The sequence below is a fragment of the Ixodes scapularis genome, unplaced genomic scaffold, assembly GCF_016920785.2.
Source record: "Ixodes scapularis isolate PalLabHiFi unplaced genomic scaffold, ASM1692078v2 PGA_scaffold2__306_contigs__length_199485367, whole genome shotgun sequence".
In the NCBI taxonomy this organism is placed as follows: domain Eukaryota; kingdom Metazoa; phylum Arthropoda; class Arachnida; order Ixodida; family Ixodidae; genus Ixodes; species Ixodes scapularis.
The window spans coordinates 80,577,507-80,601,529 of record NW_024609857.1 but is presented as its reverse complement, the minus strand read 5'-3'; the positions used below and the strand labels follow the sequence as shown (position 1 = coordinate 80,601,529).

Below are 24,023 nucleotides of genomic sequence, written 5' to 3'. Positions count from 1 at the left end.
GAGATTTTTTCTTGCCATCCCTTATTTTACTCTATCCGTCATCGCGCGACGCAGCAGAGGCTGGTTGCACTATCTCTCCACGGGGCGCGGTGCCGCCGGGGCCGAGATGCGCTTCGATAGTAAACCGAAACTTAAAAACCCGGCGAATTTGTGCGGTTTTTCAGAAAACCGTAACATGCTTTGCGTTCCTTCAATTGTTCTGCAATTTGTTGATTTAGTGTTTTTCGATGATGCTGAGCAATTTTCTAATTGAAACCATGCCCTTGAACCCAATATTAAAAAAGTTAATTAAACAAAAATAATTAACAATCTAATTATGCCGGATTTTAATAACGTTCCTAAATAGGCTGGTAGCCCAGGGCCAAAACGACGCAAGCCTTTTTTGATGCGGTGAGTAGTTTTCGCAGGAGCGATTTGGTCTGATTTTTTTGAAACCCTGGATATATATATATATATATATATATATATATATATATATAGTTTATTGTTGTGGTAATCGCGGCCACGAGGGGGCCGGGTATGGGATTGCGGGGACCAAGGTAGAAGACGAGAATGGCATGGCGCAGAGCTCGGGCCCCGAGCTGGGAACGCTGGACCACAGAAAAAGAAAGGTCGAGGCGCTACCTTTAGATCGTCCAACCATGAGACAGTATATCTTTACTACATTTCGTTGTGCGAACTCCTTTGGGGTGGCCGAGGCGGTGTCTGATCGGGAGTTTGCTGAAGTGGGCACTCGCATTATCAGACGCTCGAAGGTGAGGCCCGATCAGACGGCCCTGGCTTTTGGTCGTCCTTTGGCGGTCACACTCGACGCGTTCCTCCATCATTTTTTGGGGAAATGGTTCACTAAACACGTTGAGCACTCGTTATTGTGCGAGCCGATTTCGCCCGTCGATACAAAGTCGAGCGTGGCTGAATGAGGACGGTTTTTCCTAGAGCTAGGCTCAGAGAGTGTGGGTCACCGGCGGATGTGTTCCGGTGAGAAGAGTCATGCGCTTCAGAACGCTGTCGGAGCCTGGGACTCCAGCTCGGGCAGCTCACGTGGGAGATTTCAGTGGCCTCGTGCGCGAATGCCGGGCATATACGCCTGTGCACCGAAAACGGTTGAACGTCCCGAAGTCGATATGTTTATTATACTCTGACGAAAGATCGCTCTACGATTCTAAACAGAACCTGGATGCGTTTGTAGCACCCCTCAGCCAGTCGAAGACACCTTGGAGCACGGCTACGAGTAAGCCCGACAGTCCGCGGATTCCCAGATTGGGTATCGTAGCAGCATCTGGACGCTGCACGAGAGAGCAGACTACCACCGTGGCTGGGGTAAAAGTAGTAGCACAAAAAAGCTTATTGAGGCCAGAAAGCAGATTGGTTTGGTCACCGGGTGTTGTGAAAACTTGTGGAAATTGCTTCTAACGCCAGGAACGCTTGCGGTCAAGTCAATGAGAATTTGAATTCATATCTGCTGGGCGAAGACGGCTTGCTGCTTCGCAACATCCCAAAGATCGATGAAGGTCAGGTTAATAATCTCCTTTCATCGTCCCGTTTTTTACGAAATAGTCTGACTGGGTACTTCCACGACTTCGAGTGGACCAATTATAGCAGTGGCAGTAAGGCTTTTATGAGTTAGGTATCGCCGCGACCTGGCCGGGGATGAGGCGGAACGTATTCAAGAGTGCTTTTAGATGCTCCGCTTCTCAGAAAGCAAAGCCGAGAGCCGGGAAGCCTCCGGGTTTGATGCCGGAGATGGCGAGTCACGCTCCGTGGGAAGTGGTCGTATGCAATATGATCGGCCAACTGCTGCTAGATGTTAAATCCGCAATGATCCAGCAGGTGGTGCGAAGCGGTAGGAGCAATCGACCGCCTGTAGTTGAATTTCGGGGACTTGGTCTTAAAGAGAAACCCACCAACTAAGTAGCTCAGCTTGCGGTTTCGCTACTCGTCATGGCTCCGAAGAGGTAATAATGGCCCCAGGAGGTAACGCCGCAAGTGTCGCGTCTTACCTACGGACCCACTAGGCTCAGTACAACCAGGCAGTCTGAAGACGGTCACGACGCCGATTTAATGGGGTATTTTCGTTGCGACCAGGACGTTAATCAACGATACACTACAAAAGAAGATGGAGAGCGTCCCGTTACAGCGACTCCTTGCCCACGACCCCGAGCTCAAAACAGGCGTGTTGATCAGCAGCGTTCTATAACAGAGAATGTCCGCCTAAAACGAACGATGGCGAGGCGCTCGATGCGGTGCCGCCCACGAAACGCTTTCCCCAGAGGGCCCAACTGGGCAGAACGTGGTGGTCGACACGGCCTCCCCGGTCAGCCAAGGTGGCCATCCTAGATTCCGTGGTCCGACTCGCTGGGCACCCAACCCTGGAAGCGGTCACTTCGGCGGATGCACGGTGGTAGAGCCGGTCGGTATCGACCGGTTTCACTGTCGAACCCGGCGGGTGCAGGTCCGTCATATATTATTTATACAATATGTATCATTAATTTCACACGAACAAAAAGAAAAAAAATGTATTGCTTTGTTAGGTTTTAAGAGTGAAAAGACCGCTACAAACAACGCATTCGTGAATTCACGCGCATGTTAAAAGGCAGATATATGTATTCGACACAATTTTTACATATCTTCTAATGCTCACTCGAACTTGCTCTTTGAAAGACCGCTTTGCCAGAACCCTGCTATTTCGCTAAATATAATGTAAAAAAAGTACTTATTTTGGTAGATTTTACCTACCATCGTTCCTCATTATGTTATCACCCAGGTAGCACGGTTTTTGGACCCAAACTTTGTTTTAAAGAACAACATACTTTTTAGCGGAGACCCCCCCAACCCAAATAATTTTCTGTCCGTCCGACCATCCGTCCATATGTCCCTCCGTCCATGCATTTCCCCCTAAAGTTAGAGGCGAAGCTATGTCATGTGACTTTTGCACGACGTGGAGAAATCGACGTCGCGTGACCCTCAGGTTAGTTCATTTTCCCCGCTATGGCTTGCGGCAAATGCACATGATCTAAACAACAATTCAGCTTTACCGCTAAATTTGGAAGAAATTTTAACCTCGAGATACCTTATCGAATATTAAATTTCCCTGCTAAATTTAGCTGGGGTAACCTACTTGATGCGACCTGATGTAACATAGCCTAAACAGTTCAGTTGCCCGCTAAATTCAGTTGCAAAATATCTGTCACGTGATATTTAAACTTCCCGTCCCCATCTCTCCCCTCCCTTCATTCTCTTCTTCAATCCCTATTCCCCCTACGCCTATGGTGTCCTCCGCATCCCTCGCTTCCCCTGGCTTCACTTGCTAACCCCTCAGCGGAGCCCAACTACCACCAATTCCCCCTTCTAACTCCTTCCCCTTTTCAGCTCCCTTTTCCTCTCAGATATCTCCTCCATTCTCCTACTGTGCCCGCCCTCCTTCCTCCTATCGATTTTCTTCCTTGTCCTTCACCTCTCTGGTCACGCTACACCCTAGTTCAGTGTCCCAAGAATTTATAAAAATGCAAGTTTTTCGCTCAAGCACGACTGTTTCATGTCTTCAGATCGAAAACATATTTCCTAAACACTGCATAGGATACACTCTAAAACTTTAAAGATAAAGGTCGTTGCCAATATTTTATCTGGAAGTTTAAAAGCCCAAGACTCCAAACTAGACCTTCTTTTGTCAGAGTATGACTAACTTGGCCCCAATTTGCCAAACGAGTCCTAAATATGGCCTTTTTTCGTTTTAAGCACCACGTCGGAGCTGGCGCACAAGTTCCACGTGCTGCATAAGGTGGGGTCACAATACGGAATCTCTCATTGCCTTTCTGCCCCGCCCCAGTCCGGGAGGCAGATCTCGAGCAGCTCCTCTATACGTAGCCAATGTACCCGGTACCCCAAGAAGACTGTCGGCGCCATCTTGGCCGGGTAGACCTGAATGCTACCCGGCCGCCAAACTTTCACCGTTCGACACATGCCACGTACCACTACTCCCTTATAGACTTTTTCCAGCAAACGGAAATTCAATTTCACTTGGCAGCCTATACCGCATGGTAAAATTACATAATAAAAAAGTTACCAAAATGAAGGCTTTATTTTTTGCGTCTTCGTGTCGTATTTTCCAAAAACAAGGCCACAATCAAGCTTTGCACCTGCTATTCTGGCTGCCATGTGGCATTTTTTGGTACCACAATTTCAAACAAGTGTCGAGTTTAGTATTCACAGCTGGTTTTTCAGTCGATGTATGGTTACTTTGGCTCAAGTCTGGTACTTTTACAATTATGTGGCGAACCAGTAAAAAGTCATATCATCGCCAAGAAAAGTACTCTGGCTCATACTTGCTCCTTGGAGCAATGCTTTATATAATAGGCCCACTTTAGGTCCCTGGAATTGCCAATCTTGTGGCAAGTTAATCGTTCTTTTGGCGCGCTGACTGGCCATGGTTTGAAACTAATGAACAAAACGTGAGCGGTGCAAGTGAGCAGATGTAGGCTCATGATTGTAGAATAACCCGACACTGCTGTGGCGATAAAAAGGTGACAGCTAATTCAATGTACTATCGTTAGATTGCTCGTTTTCACAAAAACCCACCGCAGTCAGCCCGTGCGTCCGAATATCAGTAGCATGTATGACATGGCGAGGAAAGTGGGGTGGTGAAGGGGTATCTTGTCGGCGGCGAGGAAAGAGGGAGAGGGTGACGTGTACTGACGTCAGCGCTTCGGACCGATACGAGCGTCGCACAGCTGGCGCGGAGCCAGAGACGAGCAGGTGCCAATCCGCTTTGGAATGCGGCCCATGCGACCCAGATCAGTTGCCGCTCCGGCGATGGACGTGGTTCTTTCTACGAGTGAAATGGCCGATAGTATCGAAGAGCTACGACAAAAGAAAGCCAAGGCCACGCGTCGGCAATGTCAGGCAGAGACAGAGGAAAAGCACAAGTGTCGATTGGCTGCTCTCGCAGACGCAAAGCCACGGAAGCGTACATCGGAAGGTAAAGAGGAAAGCAATATTAAAGGAAAGGAAAGCGGTGATAGACGATTGGCAAGGTGCCCTAAACGAATGTGTCATAATTTGATTCTGAAAGGGACTTTGAAGACAGGCCCGTGTTGCCAAACACTTCCCTACTCCTCCTACTGCGTCAAAAGCACTCGTCCCGTGGGATGTAAGGAAACATTCCACACAGCGAAAATGCCGCAATCGTTGAAACTAAAAAAGGCCCATGACACATTAGCGATCAGTAAACACTACGCATTTATCATACTAGTTAAAAAAAAATAATTCCAATTTCTTACTTTCCTATCAAGGATTTCCACAGCATCGGCACGAACAGCTGAATGATTAACCTGTTTTGATTCACCTGCGTAATCCATCGTTTTAGCACCCTACTCTGACAAAAATCGAAGGTGTGACTATTTCGACGTACACCTTAAAAAAAATCTATAATAGTTTTACGTCAGTGACGCCACTTCTTAAAGATGTGAAAATATATTCATTCTATCTTTACGTTCCCTGTCGAAATTTTCTTTTTTATTATTTTGACGTTTTAAACTTGGAACTTCGGACAGTTCTGGAGTTTCGGAGTCTGGACTGGTAGGTGATCTAGCTGGGAGGTGGTATATCGCGCTTCAACGCGCACTTTCCGAAAACAAATATTGCCGCGCCCAGGGCTGAGAAAGCAACGCTCGGTCACGGACCTCCAGAAAGTTCTCGTTTATTCATGTACCGCATGTAACTTATATCATTTATTCCTGCTTTTGTTTTCTAGAAAGTGCGTGTTCATTCTCGCCCGATCACGCGACGCTCGAGCCGCTTTCGCCGAATCTTCGAGATAGCGACGCACTCTAGATAAGAAGCCGCCCGCGACCTTGTCGAGTCAGTCTCGCCTCAGCGTTTGATCGTGCTGCTTCGCCGCCTTCAACGCCCGCGACGCTCTGTTGTTATCTTTCTTTTGTACCCTTTTATTTTTGGCACAAGTTCGCCACAGTAAACGTTTATTTATTCCTGTTTATTTCTTGTTTAATAGTCACCACCCGTGACATTTTTGGTGGAGGTGCGGGGTACCGCATGTTCGTGCAGCGCAGCCCCCCAAGTTCCCGCACTGCAAGTCCGAACCCAAGCTCTCGAGGACCCAACGAAGACCAGATCGAGACTCGATCAAGTCGCCGAACCCAAGGGCTACACCCGGAATACGGACCTTTACCACCCAGGACCAGGCAGCCGACGATGGCCAACCAGTCGCAGACCCCCGCCGCTCCTGCCGTCGTCTACCTACCCGTCGCTCCTCGGACACCGGCTCCCTTCCACGGCGAGCAGTACGAAGACGTCGAAGACTGGATTGACCAGTATGAACGCGTTGCCCGCCACAATTTCTGGACAGACGAGCAGCGCCTACACAATGTCTATTTTTCGCTTGAGGGGACTGCCAAGCACTGGTACGAGAATCATGAGTCCTCCCTGACGTCGTGGGACATTTTCAAGAACGATCTCAAGGCTACCTTCATCAACCACCACCGCCGAGAGAGAGCCGAGGACCTACTGCGAACCAGAACCCAGGGCCCCAACGAGAGTGTCACCGGCTTCGTAGAGGACGTCCTGCGCCTGAGCGCCCGCGCCGACCCTCGGGCTACAGAGGAGAAGAAGCTACGAATCCTCATGCGGGGCGTGAGAGAAATCATCTTTGGTGGCCTTGTCCGCAGCCCTCCGACAACTGTCGAAGACTTTGTCGCCGAGGCAACGAACATCGAGCGTGCCCTGCAAGCCCGAGCCAGCCACTACCAGAGGCTACCCGGCGTCAGCGCGGTTCCGCCGTCCGCTTGCGACCTTGGGTCCAGCATCCCAAGCATTCGCGAGATCATTCGCGACGTCGTCCGGGAGGAGCTGCGAAAGCTACTACCCGCCGCGGACCGACCAGCTTCGCTCTCCATCGCTGAGGTCGTGCGGGAAGCATACCTCGGCAAACCTCACTCATGAGGGCCCTCACTCACCCTCACTCACCCTCATCCTCACAGGTGAGGTGAGGGTGAGTGAGTTTCTGAACCAGGAAAATTCATGAGTGTGAGGGTGAGTGAGGGCCGTGAGGGCTGTGAGGGCGGTGAGGGCCGTGAGGGCCGTGAGGGCGGTGAGGGCCGTGAGGGCGGTGAGGGCGGTGAGGGCGGTGAGGGCCGTGAGGGCCGTGAGGGCCGTGAGGGCGGTGAGGGCCGTGAGGGCCGTGAGGGCCGTGAGGGCGGTGAGGGCCGTGAGGGCCATGAGGGCGGTGAGGGCCGTGAGGGCTGTGAGGGCGGTGATGGCCGTGAGGGCCGTGAGTGGCCATGAGGGCGGTGAGGGGTATGAGGGCCATGAGTGCGTGAGGGGCGTGGGGGCGGTGAGTGGCGTGAGGGCCATGAGCGCGTGAGTGGTGTGAGGGTGGTGAGTGCGTGAGGGGTGTGAGGGCCATGAGTGCGTGAGAGCAGTGAGTGGCATGAGAGGCGTGAGGGCCGTGAGGGCGGCGAGTGCATGAGGTGGTGTGAGGGCCATGAGTGCGTGAGGGCGGTGAGTGCGTGAGGCCCCCTTCAGATCGAGCATCTTTCTCAGCAATTTTGGTGTTAATGACGGGTTGTTCTCTAGCTTTCCCTAGATCGACACGAATTGCTGAGATCGGGTCCGGCTCGAAATAAGCAAGCAACTCGGAGCAATTCGAATACGTTTGAAGCGGCTGCATCCAATCAGGGACGCAAAATTTTCACGTGATACCTCGTGCCGGTGATGATGACACCGAAAGACTTGGTTCTGGTTATAAATCGATCGTTTTTTTTTAAATAAACTGTTTCAGAAAGGTGCATTAGTAATCTTAATGGGCGGTGAGTGGCGTGAGGGCGGTGAGTGGCGTGAGGGCCGTGAGGGCAGTGAGGGCCGTGAGGGCGGTGAGTGGCATAAGGGCCGTGAGGGCGGTGAGGGCGGTGAGTGGCGTGAGGGCTATGAGTGCGTGAGGGCCGTGAGGGCGGTGAGGGCCGTGAGGGCCGTGAGGGCGGTGAGTGGCGTGAGGGCGGTGAGTTTCGTGAGGGCCATGAGTGAGTGAGGGGCGTGAGGGCGGTGAGGGCGGTGAGGGGCGTGAGGGCCGTGAGGGCCGTGAGGGTGAGTGAAGGGCTGAAGGTGAGTGTGACTGTGAGGGTGAGGGTGAGTGAGGGGCTCAAGGTGAGTGTAGCTGTGAGGGTGAGGGTGAGTGAGGGGCTTAGGTGAGTGTGGCTGTGAGGGTGAGGGTGAGTGAGGGCGACCTAAAATGCCGACCTCTGGCGGGAAGAGGTGCAGAGAGCCATTCAACCAGAGGCTCCCATCAGCGCAGCAGTCTCCGAAGAACCCGCGCTAACTTACGCCGCAGTGGCCCGACGGCCACCGCCTCCTCCTCGCGCCTATGTCGCGCCGCCCCGACGCCAGTCTCCTGCGCCGCAGCACGACCGACGCCACGACGACCAGCCCCAGTACGCCAGCCAGGAGCCCCGTGCACCCCGGAAGACCGATGTGTGGCGAACGCCCGACCGACGCCCTCTGTGCTTCCATTGCGGGGAAGCGGACCACACCTACCGCCGATGCCCATACCGACGACTCGGGCTACGCGGGTTCCACCCGCACGACCCGCGCCCCCGTCATGGTGAACGCCCTATCGAGATCGACGAGTACCTGCGACGACCTCAGTCCCCCGAGCCTGCGTCCCCCCGAGAGTTCCGGTCGCCGTCACCGCGACGTCCAGCTTCGCCGATGCACCGACCGCGACGTGAAAGCCTGTCCCCCCTCGCTCCTCGCCGGGGAAACTAGGCGCGGCAACCCCTGGAGGTGGAGTTCCCGAAGACGACCGACGCCAAGATCCTCCACGAACGTCGGGGGGCCCCCACTCGAACGCCACCAGAGACCAAAACGACGCCGCTGCAGTGGTGTCCAATACCCTAAACGTCGTCATCGACGGCCACGACGCATCCGCACTCGTGGACACCGGAGCAGACTACTCAGTCTTGAGTGGGAGGCTCTCCCGCCGCCTTCGAAAAGTCATGACGCCGTGGGATGGACCACGAATAAGAACCGCCGGAGGACACCTCATTACACCAGTCGGGAGATGCACCGCTCGCGTCGAGATTCACGGCGAAACATGCCCTGTGAAGTTCGTCGTTCTGCAAGACTGTTCGAGGGACGTCATTCTGGGAATGGACTTCCTGTGTGAATACGGCGCCATCATCGACCTTGCGGAGAACAAGCTGACGCTTCGGAAGCCTGCCCCATCGGTGGAAAATACCAAACCGACGTTAGCTGCAGTGCGAGTCCTCGCCAGCCACGTAAACCTGCCACCGCTGTCGAGTGTATTTGTGCCCGTCGGGACCGAAGGAGCCACCTGCGGTGTAGCACTGCTGGAAGGAAGCGTCCAACTTCTCCTCGGACGAGGGATTGGCATTGCAAGAGCCGTAACCGAGCTCCAGGACGGGCGTACAGTAGCCCTTGTCACCAATTTCCGGCAAGAGTCGCAGCACCTTACAAAGGGTACAACTGTGGGCTACGTCGAGGAAATCGAAGACTCAGCCGCGATCGCCGTGATCTAAGAAGACGCCTCTCCGACGCAGAACAAGACAATCACGTCCTCAGAGCTCGACATCGACCCATCCCTCCCAGCCCCACAACGACGACAACTTCGTGACCTTCTCGCCGAGTTCAGTGAGTGCTTCTCCACGTCGTCGAAAGTGCGCCAAACGACGGTTGCGAAACATCGGATAATTACTGATGACGACGCACTCCCTGTGCATCGGCCGCCGTACAGGGTCTCCGTGAAAGAAAGGGAAGCCATCCAGCAGCAGGTACAAGAAATGCTTGACGACGACATTATCCAGCCCTCAAGCAGTCCGTGGGCTTCACCGGTAGTCCTGGTGAAAAAGAAAGACGGGACTCTTCGGTTCTGCGTGGACTATCGCCGACTGAACGCCGTAACAAAAAAGGACGTCTACCCACTGCCACGCATCGACGACACCCTGGACCGACTACGCCACGCCCGATACTTTTCGTCGATGGACTTGAAGAGCGGGTACTGGCAGATTGAGGTCGACGAACGAGATCGTGAGAAGACGGCCTTCGTCACGCCGGACGGACTGTATGAGTTTAAAGTAATGCCATTCGGGCTGTGCACAGCGCCGGCAACCTTCCAGCGCGTTATGGACACCGTCCTTGCCGGCTTGAAATGGCAAAGCTGTCTCGTCTACCTCGACGATGTTGTGGTCTTCGCAAGCGAATTCGACGAGCACCTGAGACGACTGCGAGCCGTTCTACAGGCCTTCAAAGCTGCTGGGCTGACCCTCAAGCCTTCCAAGTGTCGGTTCGCCTATGGTGAGCTCAAATTCTTGGGCCACGTCGTGAGTGCTCAGGGTGTAAGCCCTGATCCCGCCAAGACGTCCGCTGTCGCCGAGTTCCCGAAGCCATCGGACAAGAAGACCGTTCGAAGATTCCTTGGGCTGTGCGCCTATTACAGACGTTTCGTTCGTGATTTTGCGCAAATTTCTGCACCGCTGACGCATCTGACGAAAGACGACGTGCAGTTCCAGTGGGGAGAGGAGCAAGAGCAAGCGTTCGACGAACTTAAGCGAAGGCTCCAGTCGCCCCCTATCCTCGGACATTTTGACCAGTCGGCGGAGACTGAAATCCACACGGACGCCAGCAATACCGGTCTCGGTGCGGTACTCGTTCAGCGAGAAGAAGGGGCAGAGAGAGTAATCGCTTACGCAAGCCGGGCGCTGTCTAAGGCAGAACAAAATTATTCAACGACCGACAAAGAATGTCTTGCTGTCGTCTGGGCGATAACCAAGTTCCGCCCGTACTTGTACGGGATCCCGTTTCGCGTGGTCACAGACCACCACGCCCTCTGCTGGCTCGCAAACCTCAAGGATCCGTCCGGACGCCTCGCCCGCTGGAGCCTTCGACTGCAGGAATTCGACGTAACCATTGTGCATAAGTCCGGCCGCAAGCATAATGACGCTGACTGTTTGTCTAGGGCTCCAGTCGAACCTCCAATCTCCGGCGCGGACGACGATGACGACGCCCGTTTTCTAGGCGCAGTTGACGCTACCGACATGAGGGCACTGCAACGCGACGACGCGGAACTTAGCTCCGTGATCGACAGCCTCGAAGGTCGAGGAGGCTCTGTCCCACGGGTCTTTTCTCGGGACCTACCGAGCTTTGTCCTGCGGCGAGGCGTGCTCTTCAGAAAGAATTTCGGAACCAGCGAAACCCCCTGGCTACTGGTTGTCCCCGCCAGCCTCCGAGAAGAAATTTTTCAAGCGTGCCACGACGACCCAACGGCCGGACATCTCGGCTACAGCAGGACCCTTGCCCGGATTCGTGACAAGTACTACTGGCCAAAGCTTCCGAAGACCGTCCATCTCTACACACGATCGTGCCATGAGTGCCAGCGACGCAAGAAACCACCGTCAAAGCCAGCAGGTCTCCTTCAGCCGATTACCCCGCCAACCAAGCCCTTCCAGCAAATTGGAATGGATTTGCTGGGTCCTTTTCCACCGTCGACGATGGGGAACCGCTGGATAATCGTCGCCACCGATTATCTTACTCGTTACGCCGAGACGAAAGCCCTTCCTTCGGGGACTGCTGTCGAAGTCGCCAAGTTCTTCATCGAGTCCATCGTCCTCCGCCATGGCGCCCCCGAAGTACTGATCACAGGCCGAGGGTCATCGTTTATGGCACAGTTGACCCAAGAGATCCTGCGTTTAAGCCACACGGAACACCGTCGAACAACGGCATACCATCCGCAGACCAACGGGTTGACGGAGCGGCTCAACAAAACAATCGCCGACATGGTCTCTATGTACGTCGACGTGGAGCACAAGACCTGGGACGAAGTGCTGCCCTACGTCACGTTCGCCTACAACACAGCAGTGCAAGAGACCACAGGAGTGACGCCCTTCCAGCTGGTGTATGGCCGGGCGGTGACGACTATGCTAGACTCTATGCTGCCGCACGAGTCAGTCAACGACGGGAGCGATGACGCCCAGGTGGTTGCTCAACGGGCAGAAGAGGTCCGCCAGCTAGTCAGACTACGAATTCAAGACCAGCAACATGTCGACGCTCGCCGGTATAATCTTCGTCGCCGCGACGTCCACTTCCAGCCCGGAGACAGAGTTTGGGTGTGGACGCCGATTCGTCGTCGCGGTCTCAGCGAAAAACTCCTGAAGCGCTACTTTGGGCCCTACAAGGTCATCCGACGCCTCGGCGATCTGAACTACGAAGTTCTACCCGACGGAACGCGCCCATCTGCAAGACGTAAGCCGCGACCCGAGGTGGTGCATGTCGTCCGGCTGAAGCCGTATTACGAACGATAGAACTTTCCACTCTCGTCGACGAGCGAACTGTGGACTGTGAACTCCGGCTAGCAATTCTGCTGTCCTTTTGTTTTTTGTTTTCCGTTTTTGTGCTGCATCGGGACGATGCACTTTTAAAGGGGGGGATAATGCCGCGCCCAGGGCTGAGAAAGCAACGCTCGGTCACGGACCTCCAGAAAGTTCTCGTTTATTCATGTACCGCATGTAACTTCTATCATTTATTCCTGCTTTTGTTTTCTAGAAAGTGCGTGTTCATTCTCGCCCGATCACGCCACGCTCGAGCCGCTTTCGCCGAATCTTCGAGATAGCGACGCACTCTAGATAAGAGGCCGCCCGCGACCTTGTCGAGTCAGTCTCGCCTCAGCGTTTGATCGTGCTGCTTCGCCGCCTTCGACGCCCGCGACGCTCTGTTGTTATCTTTCTTTTGTACCCTTTTATTTTTGGCACAAGTTCGCCACAGTAAACGTTTATTTATTCCTGTTTATTTCTTGTTTATTAGTCACCACCCGTGACAATATGCTGTTGACTGAAGTTTTATAACATTTTAAACGCTGCCAAATACAAAAAAAAGCTTCTTACAGTACATTAGCTATGAGGCCGCACGTAATGTTTGCCCGGCTCTGCCCAGCATTACAGAATGCGGCACCGTTGCTTATCAAAAATCATTTCACGTGTTTTATATGAAAAAAAGTAGTTGAAATCCGTGTAACAAAATTAGCAATTAATTGAAAATGCGTATATCTCGTGTAATCACGCAAGAACTATTGTTCATTCGCACCGATCACGAAACACCAACAAAACAATGTTTGAATTCACTACACTTTTTTTTTTTTTTAGGATCCCGGTTGTTTTGTAGTTAACCCGCTCGTTATACACAAATCAAACAGAAAACATAAACTTAACAACGAACTCTGAAAACCCAGTTATAAACAGGTCGAGAGCCAGATAGAAGGCGAGAGTGAAACTATACGAGGACGCTCTTGCACGATATGAAGGGACAAAAGGCGTGCCGAATTTCTCAATATTAGGTAGTGCGCAACTACGTTCCTTACGTGCAAGCGAAACAGAGGGCTGTCCGACTGGCCTTTGTCGGAAATTTAAAAATTTTAATTGAGACGCGTGCCCAAATGACATACGGGAGCTCGAAGTCTCTCCGCCTCGCGTGTCACGTCTGAAAGCATCAGCTGTCATGCCAGTCCCAAACACACGCTGCATGAGATATTTACACTGCTAGTTAGGACCGAAGCTTCTTAGACACGCAACACCTGACGCTGCCAAGACGTCAACACAACACCAAAAACACCATCAGAAACTAAACAGAGCGAAACATGAAACCAACGAACACGAAAGCTCGAAATTGCTTCAACTGCGGCGGCTGCATTAACGGTACAGTTAGTTTACATCAAAATGTATGTTGTATTGATGTTGTAAAATCTTCAATTAGTACTTAAGTATAGTTTTATTATCAACCCTAAATTTCACTGTATAAATTTCACATAACGGCTTTAGAACGACGCGGGAGTTCGATACCCGAAAATGCCACAGCTTTTGAGTCAATCTGCAGAAACGTGATTTTTTTAACCATTTCGTCGTTTACCCTAAGACTGGTTTTTTTTTTAGAGGAGCAGAAGTAACCGAAAAAACAGACAGGTCTTTTTTTTTGCCCGTTTTGACAGTGTGAAACACCGGGTAGCGGGGTAGGTCAAAAAGAACTTCGTGTTCACATAATAGATACAAAAGAAAATACACGAAATGTACGGAAACAAAGATAATAAATGCTGTTCTTCAAACGAATTAAATACAATAAGCCTTATTGAAAAAATAAATATATATATTTACAATGATATTCTTTATTACACATATATTGCGAGGAGGACAGACGGATATTCTTATAATTCCAACATAAATCACATTGGGGCACTAAGTTACACGACCTAAAAATTTTTCGAAATGCTGCCTCGGGAGGCTAAATTTATATACGGTCCTGGTTAGCTATTTTGCAACTTTGTGCTTTATTACTCATGCGCTTTGAAAAAAATTAAGGTTGCCGTATACCAACGCGATAGTACTGCACTCTAAAAAATGCTCGTGCGTCTGCTTTCCCGCACAGCACTCGGAGAGCCAATCACCGCCACTTACGGAGGCAGCTCAGCGAATGACGATGCCGAAATATATGTTTAGACCAAAAAACGCGGTCTGAGTTGTGACATTAAGCAATGCAAAACATCACGCTTGCATTGCTTAATGTCACAACTCAGACTGCGTTTCTTGGTCTAAACATATGTTTCGGCATCTTCATTCGCTGATCTGCCTCCGTAAGTTGCGGTGATTGGCTCTCCGAGTGTTGTGAGGGAAAGCAGACGCACACGATTTTTTTAGAGTGTGTATATACAAAACAACTTCACGGTTAGGACACCTACTTTTGCTACTGTATGCTGGCTCCTCTTCGAGCCTCCATGTATTAAGTTGCTATGTTCTTCAGCCTTACTCTCTGCGCGATGCGTTGGTAGGGCACGGAAAAAACTTTGCGCACCACATGCAAATTTTCCGAAATAGGGGGCCCAACACGCACAGCTGGCTTCTCATTTATCACATACGAAGTGTGAACCGCAATTTATTTGTGTAAGTAAGAATGCAAGTTTGCGCTGTACTTTATTTTTATTTTTGCCCGGTGCCGGCAAAAATGGTACAAACTCAACGGTCTTCACATTACTACACTTCGGCAAAAAAAACTGGATGAGATAGGAGCAAGCACACGTTTTCTTTTTGTGGTGCACGCCTTCGGAATGCGCACTGGAAAAGCATTAAAAAGTTAAGCTTACAAAAATTATATTTAATTAATCAATCTTCTTTCTTGGAGGGTTTTCCTAAAATAAAGCACCCCGATTTCTGACACTGCTCTTAATGTAGCGTCTAAGATTAAAATCAAACAAATAAATGACCTAGTTTTTGATCTTTCCATTTTTTAGTTTTGCAAATATCCTAAAAAAAATATATTCTAAAAGAGCGAGAATGCCCCCATTTTTTTCAACAAAATCAGTTCAATATACCTATCTATGCCGCATTAATGAGTGTTTAACTACGCTTGCGGATTAATGCACGCCAATGTGCTCGACTAAAGCGGGTGTTTTTCCCCCTTATTTGATGATAGCAAAACATCTAGATCGCTAAATAATGCGTTTATACTACACTTAACAAAATGTTGGCATTTAATTACACTCGTATTCTTGAAGTAAATTATTAGGCCTTGAAGGTTCACATTGTATTGAAATAACACATTAAATTTGCTGTTCTGGTTCAACCGCAGGATAGATCACGTCGTGTGTTGATTCAGTAAGCCTTTAGGTCTATTATTTGGGTACCTTTTTTGATGTAAGGGTAATTGACAACAAAATAAAACAAATGTGCTACCGTGACACTCCCCTCCATTTATAATAAGGTAAGTAGACCACACTAAATGTGCTAAAAATAATGCACAAAACTACATACCGCGTTTCGGCTTAGTGATTCCCGCTTTTTACCTTTTTTGTCTGCCATGAACGAATATATCACATAAATTAACTTGTTATGCAAATGCATTTCCTCTTCACGAACGGAGTAGATGAAATTTAAAGTTGGTTACATCCAGTTCTTCTCAGCAAAATCTACAATGTCGTGACCTTGCAAGTGCACGTATATGTACGTACATTAGTCACACCACAGGTCGACGTGTGCAAAGGACCAACGCCATTTTATTAAAGTTTAGAGCACAGAGCACAGTAAGTGTATTCAACGACTAGCCTGGAAGAGCACGTCTCAGTAAACATACCCGCGCAGTGGTCTGGACGTTAGACATATAAGACCACATAAAATGATAATTTTTTACTCCCATAGGTGAGGTTAATATTTCAAAACTTCGAATTACTTAATATTGGTAATGATGTAAAACCATATATAACCATACATGTATTCTGCTATCCATTAGTTGCCTAATTTTTTTCTGAATACTTCCAGGAAACTGAACAATCCCAACCTGAACAGTTGTCACCAAGAGATTATAGCTCTCTCATAGTTCTCTTAATTCTTAATGACACCACGCCGTCCAGAAGTGATGTCCTAATAAAATATTCCAGTGCGAATTATGATAGGTAGGCGAGAATAAAGATGGGTTATTATAGCGTTGTTTCTCTGTTTACATTGCCTTGAAGCTCATTTGTTTGAGGATTGTTTTTTTTTTTTTTAATTAATTGTTCTGACACAAAGAAGCATAAATTCCTTTGTATTGTTAATCAGCCTAGGTTAGAGGTTAGAGCAAAATTTTTTTTTATATCACCTAAATTTCTTCCGTACTGTAATTCTGGTTTTGTAGTCTGCTCTCCAAAGTGCGTCTTTTTCTGTTTTCCATTTTGAGCGGGGAGAGAGCAAGAGAGAGACAAAGAGAAAGAGAGAGAGAGTTCTGGTATTTATGTAAAAACAAGCGTCTGCAGGACAACTTTATGGGTGTTCAGCGTTATCTTTCTTAGTAAATATGTGTAAAAGCCAAAGGCCATTGACGACAGCACAAGAACTAAGTAGCCAAATAAATACATAAGTGAGTTAAGTTTGAGACGCTCGATTATGTGGTGCCATCCCAATCCTGCTAAGGTGTTCATTCGGCTGATGGCTCAATTTGGCTGAAATAACCCATTCGACTGAACACTTCAATCTGACAAGAATTTCCTCTTGGCCCATAACACTCAAATTCGGTCAAATGCCCACTTTGGATAGAATCTTCAGTTCGTCGCGGTACTTTAATTTGGCTCGTGCATTTCGCCTTAGCTGAAAATGTTTCACGTATAGGTATGATTGACGGAGGTGAGTACAATGTGCTTGAGTGAGTGAATTCCATCTGCGTTATGCTGTATAGTTAAATTGAACATAGATATTCCTGCACTCTAAGAGTTCCCACGTCACATAGTAGCCTCACGTAACTTCATTTTTTTAAATTGGAATTTTTTTTTCACAGCCCTAGTTTCGGGATTTATACATGATGATTAACACTCTCCAGCTGGCCTCCGCACTCATTCTCATTTAGTAAAGTCGCACAACGTCCCTTCGTGAAGACGTTATGGAACACTTATATATGCGTTTATAGCTTGGTTTTATTTTATGTTTTTAATGCTTAGTGAAAACCGTAGAAGTACTGAAATGCAAAAGAGGACACCTGCAGAATCGGACTTGAGGGTTGATGTTTTAAACAAATATCGCCGGAGACTCTTCAGGCTATCATAGATAGACAGTAGACGAGACCAACGTCCCATGCGGCATGCCTTAATAAGTAAAACGCTTACCTTGGTCATGAACCTGTCCACTTCGCTCGGTGTGAGATCTAGCATGACGCGGAGTTCGTGCTTGGCTTTAAGCTCCAAGATGATGGAATCATAGCTCTGCCTCTCTGCACAGCATTGCACAAGGCGCACCTTTCCCGGGGGTCTGAAGGCGTACTTCATCACGTCTCGGAGTCTGACGAACGCTGTAATAACAAGCAGTAAAAAGTCTTAGATGACAGCCTTTTTGTATTTGTATTGAGCGCGCTAGAAGCAAGTTACTGAACCATAATTCATCATTTTATACATGCGAGAAATTGTCGTGAAATCTACCCTCCCGCAGAGTACATGGAGAGACTGTTATAGCATAAGGTGATGCCGAAACAAAGCAGGGTTATCAATAACTATGGTAGAAAAAATTCTCCTTGCCAGTAATAAAACTTTCGCTTTCGTCCCGCTCAATGCCCCAAACAACAATATTGTTTGGTGATCATTCTTTTTTAATCTTCGTTATGCTCGTCGCTTTATTTGTTTATGACAGTGAGAGCCTGTTTATGTGCTTTACCAATTCAAATAAAGAAATACCACAAATCTCAAACGCACGAAGCACGATTGAGATTTCTGCCCCTTTCTAGCTTTGTTCGGGAACCTCTTTCTGTCCAAAAATATAAACGTATATTCAAATAGCGATTGCTCTATAATTTTTTTTTTTTTGAGAGGTTGAGTACAAAAATATTTACTCATTTGTTTAATAGGGCACGTTGTGGGCGCTAGTTGGGTCATCTTAGTTAAACATAGCGCTTGTCTGTATGCTTCTCGTCCTTGTCTTTTTTTGGGCTATTTTATAAGTTTAACTATGATTTGTTTAAATACATGTAAAGGCCCCCAGAAAGGAAGGGTGGAAAATGTAAAGAGGTTATAATATGAAATATCTACATAAGCGGAAATGGTGGCAAGACAAACAACGAAAATTTAGGACCACAAGAAATACCAAAGGAGAAGGTGAATGCACGAAAACAACTCGGGCACAAAAAAAGCGGGCGCATTTATTTCATAGAAGACACAACTTCCATACTTATAGCATGGTCTGAATGTAGTGCGCTTCTCCTATTTCCGAACGACAGTTCCTTGGATCCCCAAATAAAATCGAAGAGTGTTGAGGTCACCATCACCTTTGTCACCGGCACGCTCAGCGTCTTAACAAGTCATCTTTTGGCAGCCTTAATCGCCGTATAGATCACGTGACGTCAGGTCACTTGACATCAAACCAATTCACATGAACAAAAACAATTTAGTTTCTTCGCTAAATTTAGCACGAAATGCACGGACTGTCGTACAGATGGACAAACGTTTAGGATTGGGGGTTCCCTTAAAAAGCCTTTTATGTTTAAACATAGGTGATTAAATTCCTTGGGACACTCGCTTCGTGCTTGAACTGGAACTTGCTTATTTCAGCAAAATTGTGCTGAGGGCACCTGACAAAAAGCTTTCACAAGGTAGCTTGAATGGGTCTGATGCTCATGTACTTACAGAGCATGGTAATAAAAAACAAGCCCGCTGAAGAAGAGATGTAGTGGCAGCTTTTTTCCCCTGCGGTTCGCCAAGTTATTTTTTTTATATATATATTTCTCCTTTTTCGCACAGACCCGTTATTATGGTTGTACCAAGGTAGAAGGCGGCATTTTAACGCTTGGTTAAACCCACGGTGGAAAAAGAGAGGTGTCTGAACGGCACCGACTCGGCCATTGAGGGAGCGTATCGAATGTTCCATCGCGTTTCTGGAAAACGTCGTGAGACGTGCGACCTGACCAGGGGCTCGGAAGACCGTCCTCATCCTCATACACGTTTTCCGTTTTCAAGGCCGTGTGGCGCCGGACAGCGCTCGCACGGGGCCCTAAGCCGACAGTGCCCCTGCCGGAAGACGTGCGAAGAAGGAATTGAGATTTCTGCCCCCTTTCTAGCCTCTTTCAGAAACCCTTCTTTTTTCACCGTGGTTTAACATGAAGTCAGAGATCAGTCAAAAGCTAAAACACATGCAAACGCTATATACAGAGTACAAGCCCATTTTCAAGGTGACCATTCTAGACCTGATGTAGTTAGCGACGAAAAACATAGTCGAACAACGATGCTTACATCCGGGACGTTTATGCTCATGACGTTTATACTTCTGAAGAAGGCATAGGCGTTTGCCCTTCCTCCGCTTACTCCTTCCGTCAAGAAACTGGTTTTACCTTCATTTTAATGCAGAATTTTATTATTAGCATCTATTTTGAACTGAGGCTTGACTTAGTATTCACACGTGCCGCGGCGGCCTCTAACGACGCTCAAGGCGGCTAGGGTTGTGGCAACGGCTGAATCTGTGGTGTGAGTTCCGCTAGTCACGCAACGCCAGAATAAAAAAAAAATAAATGAATACGGAAGAGGCAGGATAGAGAACTCAGAAACACTTTAAAACGCCTCGCGAAACGTAAAACAAAAGTGTGCAAAATGTGGATGTTGCTGCTCTAGACTCGGCATCGCGTGCAAGGAAGGCAAGACTGAAGTTAGCGTCCTCCGCGTCAAACGGATTTCGCATATGTCAGTTTGATCGATAGATCGAAATAGAATTGCAAATATTACTATTCCCATACCGCACACGCCCTCCTTTATGATAGTCCTTAGATAGCAAGTGGTGCTCCCTAAAGGATGCCGTTATACTTCTTATGCAAGGCTTTACCTTTATATTCCTCATTCTCCATTTAAAAAAAACAAGAACCCGATAACATCGAAATGACGGGTGTAAGCAGTTATGATTTAAAGATGTAAAAACTAAACAGTCTTGGAGCGTCAATTTCTCACTAAGCAATGTGCTATGGTAATATTTCACAATCGTAACAATAAACCTGTAAAAAAGCAAAAAAAAAAAAAAAAAAAAAGAAGAAAGGGGGGCTGATATTATGTTGTTTGTGATGCATGGCGCTTCGATAAGATCGGTATAAAAATGTTGACAATTTGCGTGCTGTCTATTTGAGCCTATTGCATAACTAGTGCATGCTTCACAGGTGTACATCTAGCTGCGATGGGACTCGCTTCCAGGTTGATGTTGAGGTATAATTTTGGATATCTCTGGTAATTTATATATTAAAAATTTAAAATGAATTATATATTTTTATCCAGAATGAAATGCATTCGATATCAACAATCTTCCGTTTTCTGATGATGCAATGATGACGAAACAGGTTTTAACCAAGAGTCTGATCTTATCCTGCAAGTATGAGTGCGTGCTCTTGAATGAAATATTTCGTTCACACGTACTTTATGTGTCAGATAAACGCCCTTTAGGAACTTGCTTACGCGTCCATTTACAGCAGAAAATGCGAGTGAACAATTATCCCGATCGACAGCGGTGGCCGAGCAAACGGCGTGAAAGCGATAATGTCGCAATCAAAAAGACTATCTACCCTGCTACAGTAGGCATAATGCTTCTCATGCCCCATATTTATGTTCATATCCTGTTTACAGGCACGTTTTCATACTCATAACGCCGTGATTCGCTGATGGTAGCGTTCTTTAAAATAAGACACGTAAGCCTTTTCCGCGAAGAGTGCGGAAGTTACTCCAGTAAATACGGTAACATTAAAAAGCATAAATATATGATTTCTCTAAAATCAATCGCCGGCTTCTCACCATCGCTTATATCCTTAACCTTATGCCTGCCTAAACGAGTATTACACAAGTAACGCTTCCTAGAAACTAGCTATCCTCGTGTTATAACGTTTGAACGAGAAGCATTCCACTATTATCAAAACAACTTTCGATGAGCACAAACTTGCAAAAAGGGCAGCAAGAAAAAAAAGTTTTTGCGAAATGGAGTCGTTTCAGCCTGGAATATATCCTGCACCAATGGTATAGGAGTGAAAACTTGAACGGAAGGAAATGCCTTTTAAGTAGGTAAGCACTTTGTTTACGATTAAACTCCACTGAAACTATAATCTTTAAGTCACGTGCAAAGGCTACTGCAGTAAGGGTTCTTTAAACTATAATTATGAATCAGTTACGGTTACTACAATGCTCCAATAAATAAAAAAGCACGAGAAAGTGATTGCCGTTCAGCGTATACGCATCCCATGAATGCATGTATTTTGAAAAGTCCCAGTACTAAAGCTGAAGTAATTTCCGAGGCCGTATTACAAATGCACAAAGAAAAACAAATTGATATGACTGATCAGAAATGTTCTTTGGCAGCAAAGCTATTTCCGCCCCCTAATGAACTGAAAAAAGAAAAGAAAACACCGTCCTAGGTAGTATTACGTGTAGCGTGCCTTCCCCGAAATTTGAAGCCGAGTTACGCATAACGAATGTAAAATTGCGCTAGACTGGAAGCTTGTTTTCTAACTAAGTTGTTGACGTTATATTCTAAAATATGTTTCAGGGACCGCATAACTAAAATAAAGATGGCAAAATACCGTCATTCCCACAAAAACAAAACCTGTTTACTTAAACTCAATATCCGTAAAAACAGTCAGAGTGCAGGCGAGCTGGTGTAAGTTGAACATGATTGTGAACCTGAGACTGGGGCAGAAAAGAGATCACAACAGAAGGTAGTAGAAGAGGAGGCAACGTCTCCGTTGCCTCCTCTTCTACTACCTTCTGTTGTGTTCTCTTTTCTGCCCCAGTCTCAGGTTTACAATCATGTTCAATATCCGTGTTCCTTTAACAAAGAAAAGAATAGACTCTCTTGGACATGCGTCTTCAGTTCCTCTATATTCCGTGAAGTACACATTGCTCACATTCCGAAACACATTCTAGGGATTTCAGTCATAACTAAGAGCTCATCGCTTTGGAGATGGTTATCCTGTTTCAAAAGGAAAACACTGGCAGCACCTATCCGTTACCTGCGACCCAAATACGTTATGCAGGAACGTGACATAATCTCAGGTATTTTGTTTAACATAGGAATATTTGTACACCGTAAGAGTTAAGTAGATCTTTAAGAAAGCTGTAAGCTTTTACCTCTCAATGTTTTTTACCCCATAGCAAATTGTTTCGTTAGTTGGTGCATGAGGGTGAGGGAGGTTGCAAATTTGGCGAAAATATAAGACAGTGTCAATGCACTTACTGTGTGAATCACAACAAAATCTGGTGGAACAGAGAACTTGAAGCCCTTACTTTTGATACTTATATGAGCAGAAGCAAATTGTTTAATCTCCTGGGGAAACTATCGCGTTCCATTGATAGAGCTTCTAAGAGATTGCACAGACGGCTACGGAGCCAAATGTAATGAGTTTGGGCCCGGAAATGCCAAGGACAAAAAAAAAGCTTATGGTGTAATTTGCAAGATTATCGTAAGGATTAAGATTTTGAGTATTATTAAATTGTGTAAAATATAACGTGTACCCTTTGAAAAAAAACTATTTCAGCTTTTCTTAATCATTCTTATGAACCTGAGCAGCGCATAACGTGTTTTGCGTTACTTACAGCTTTCGGAGAATTTGTATACAATGCAGATGCGACACACCCACGGGATCGCTGGTATAATCTGAACAATAAAGACAAGCTTAAAATTTATTAACGAAATGAGTGCCCGAGGAGGCACGCTTTATGGCACATTTTCAACGGAGTCTAAAAATGTTGCGCCTACTAGAGAAGACATCGTACTTTACAAAATGTAATTTAACTCTGTACCGACAGCATTTACGTAGTTGGAGCAGCTGGAAACACGCAGCCTTGGTGTTTTCCCTTTTAATTTGGGAGGGGTGATTTCCAACAACAACCGTTGTGGAAACCCGTCGAGACAATAGAGACAGCCGTCTCTGCTGTCGTAGAGATTCTGGAACGTCGGTGCGTTTGCGGTAACCATCTTCCCCAGAGCAGCACGATAGTACGACAGCTTGGACAGGGCTATGCGCATTCGTTCTTTCAGACGGGTGTTTTCCAAAGTGCTCGGGAATAATTTGGTGCTGAAGGGGCACTGTTCAATACAAAAGAGCAACGTAGAATACATTCACATGGTAACATATGGCTTACGCCTCTTACTATAGAGCGGGCGGCTCCTTGAGCCTTTAGTGTTCTTGACTTGCGAGAAGCCCATGGGGTAACGAAGTATTTTCGAGGAGACGAGGTTTATGACAACTGATAATCAGTTTATTAGCTGCTGTGCTAAGTCGTTAAGTCATACGCTCGCTAAGCTTTTCGCTGGCGCGTTATGATCGTCCTCGTGACATTTACGATCACGTGGGGAGATGCGTCGTAATTCGGGAGTCAGCTGCGCGGGCATTCGATCACCTGCTCATGCGGGCTCCGGTCAGTCATACCTGAACCTCCTTTTTGAGTTCTTGTTTGTTTCTCCTTTTAAGCGCCGAGCATAAAAATCGGGCTGCGGATCACACGCTCCAGGGTGCGATTTCCACTGTTCCGCTTGTCACCATTACTTACG

The 24,023-nt window shown here is 47.6% G+C and overlaps 1 protein-coding gene across 1 annotated transcript in view; it reads right to left on the bottom strand.

Moving 5' to 3' along the window:
* The window catches only part of LOC115308865 (glutamate receptor ionotropic, kainate 3-like), a 138,463-nt gene extending 120,672 nt beyond the window's left edge, over positions 1-17,791 (bottom strand). The window contains exon 1 of the mRNA XM_040216010.1: positions 17,633-17,791. Coding sequence (XP_040071944.1) covers positions 17,633-17,791 — 159 coding nt within the window. The remainder of the gene's footprint in view (positions 1-17,632) is intronic.
* Positions 17,792-24,023: the final 6,232 nt, after the last annotated feature.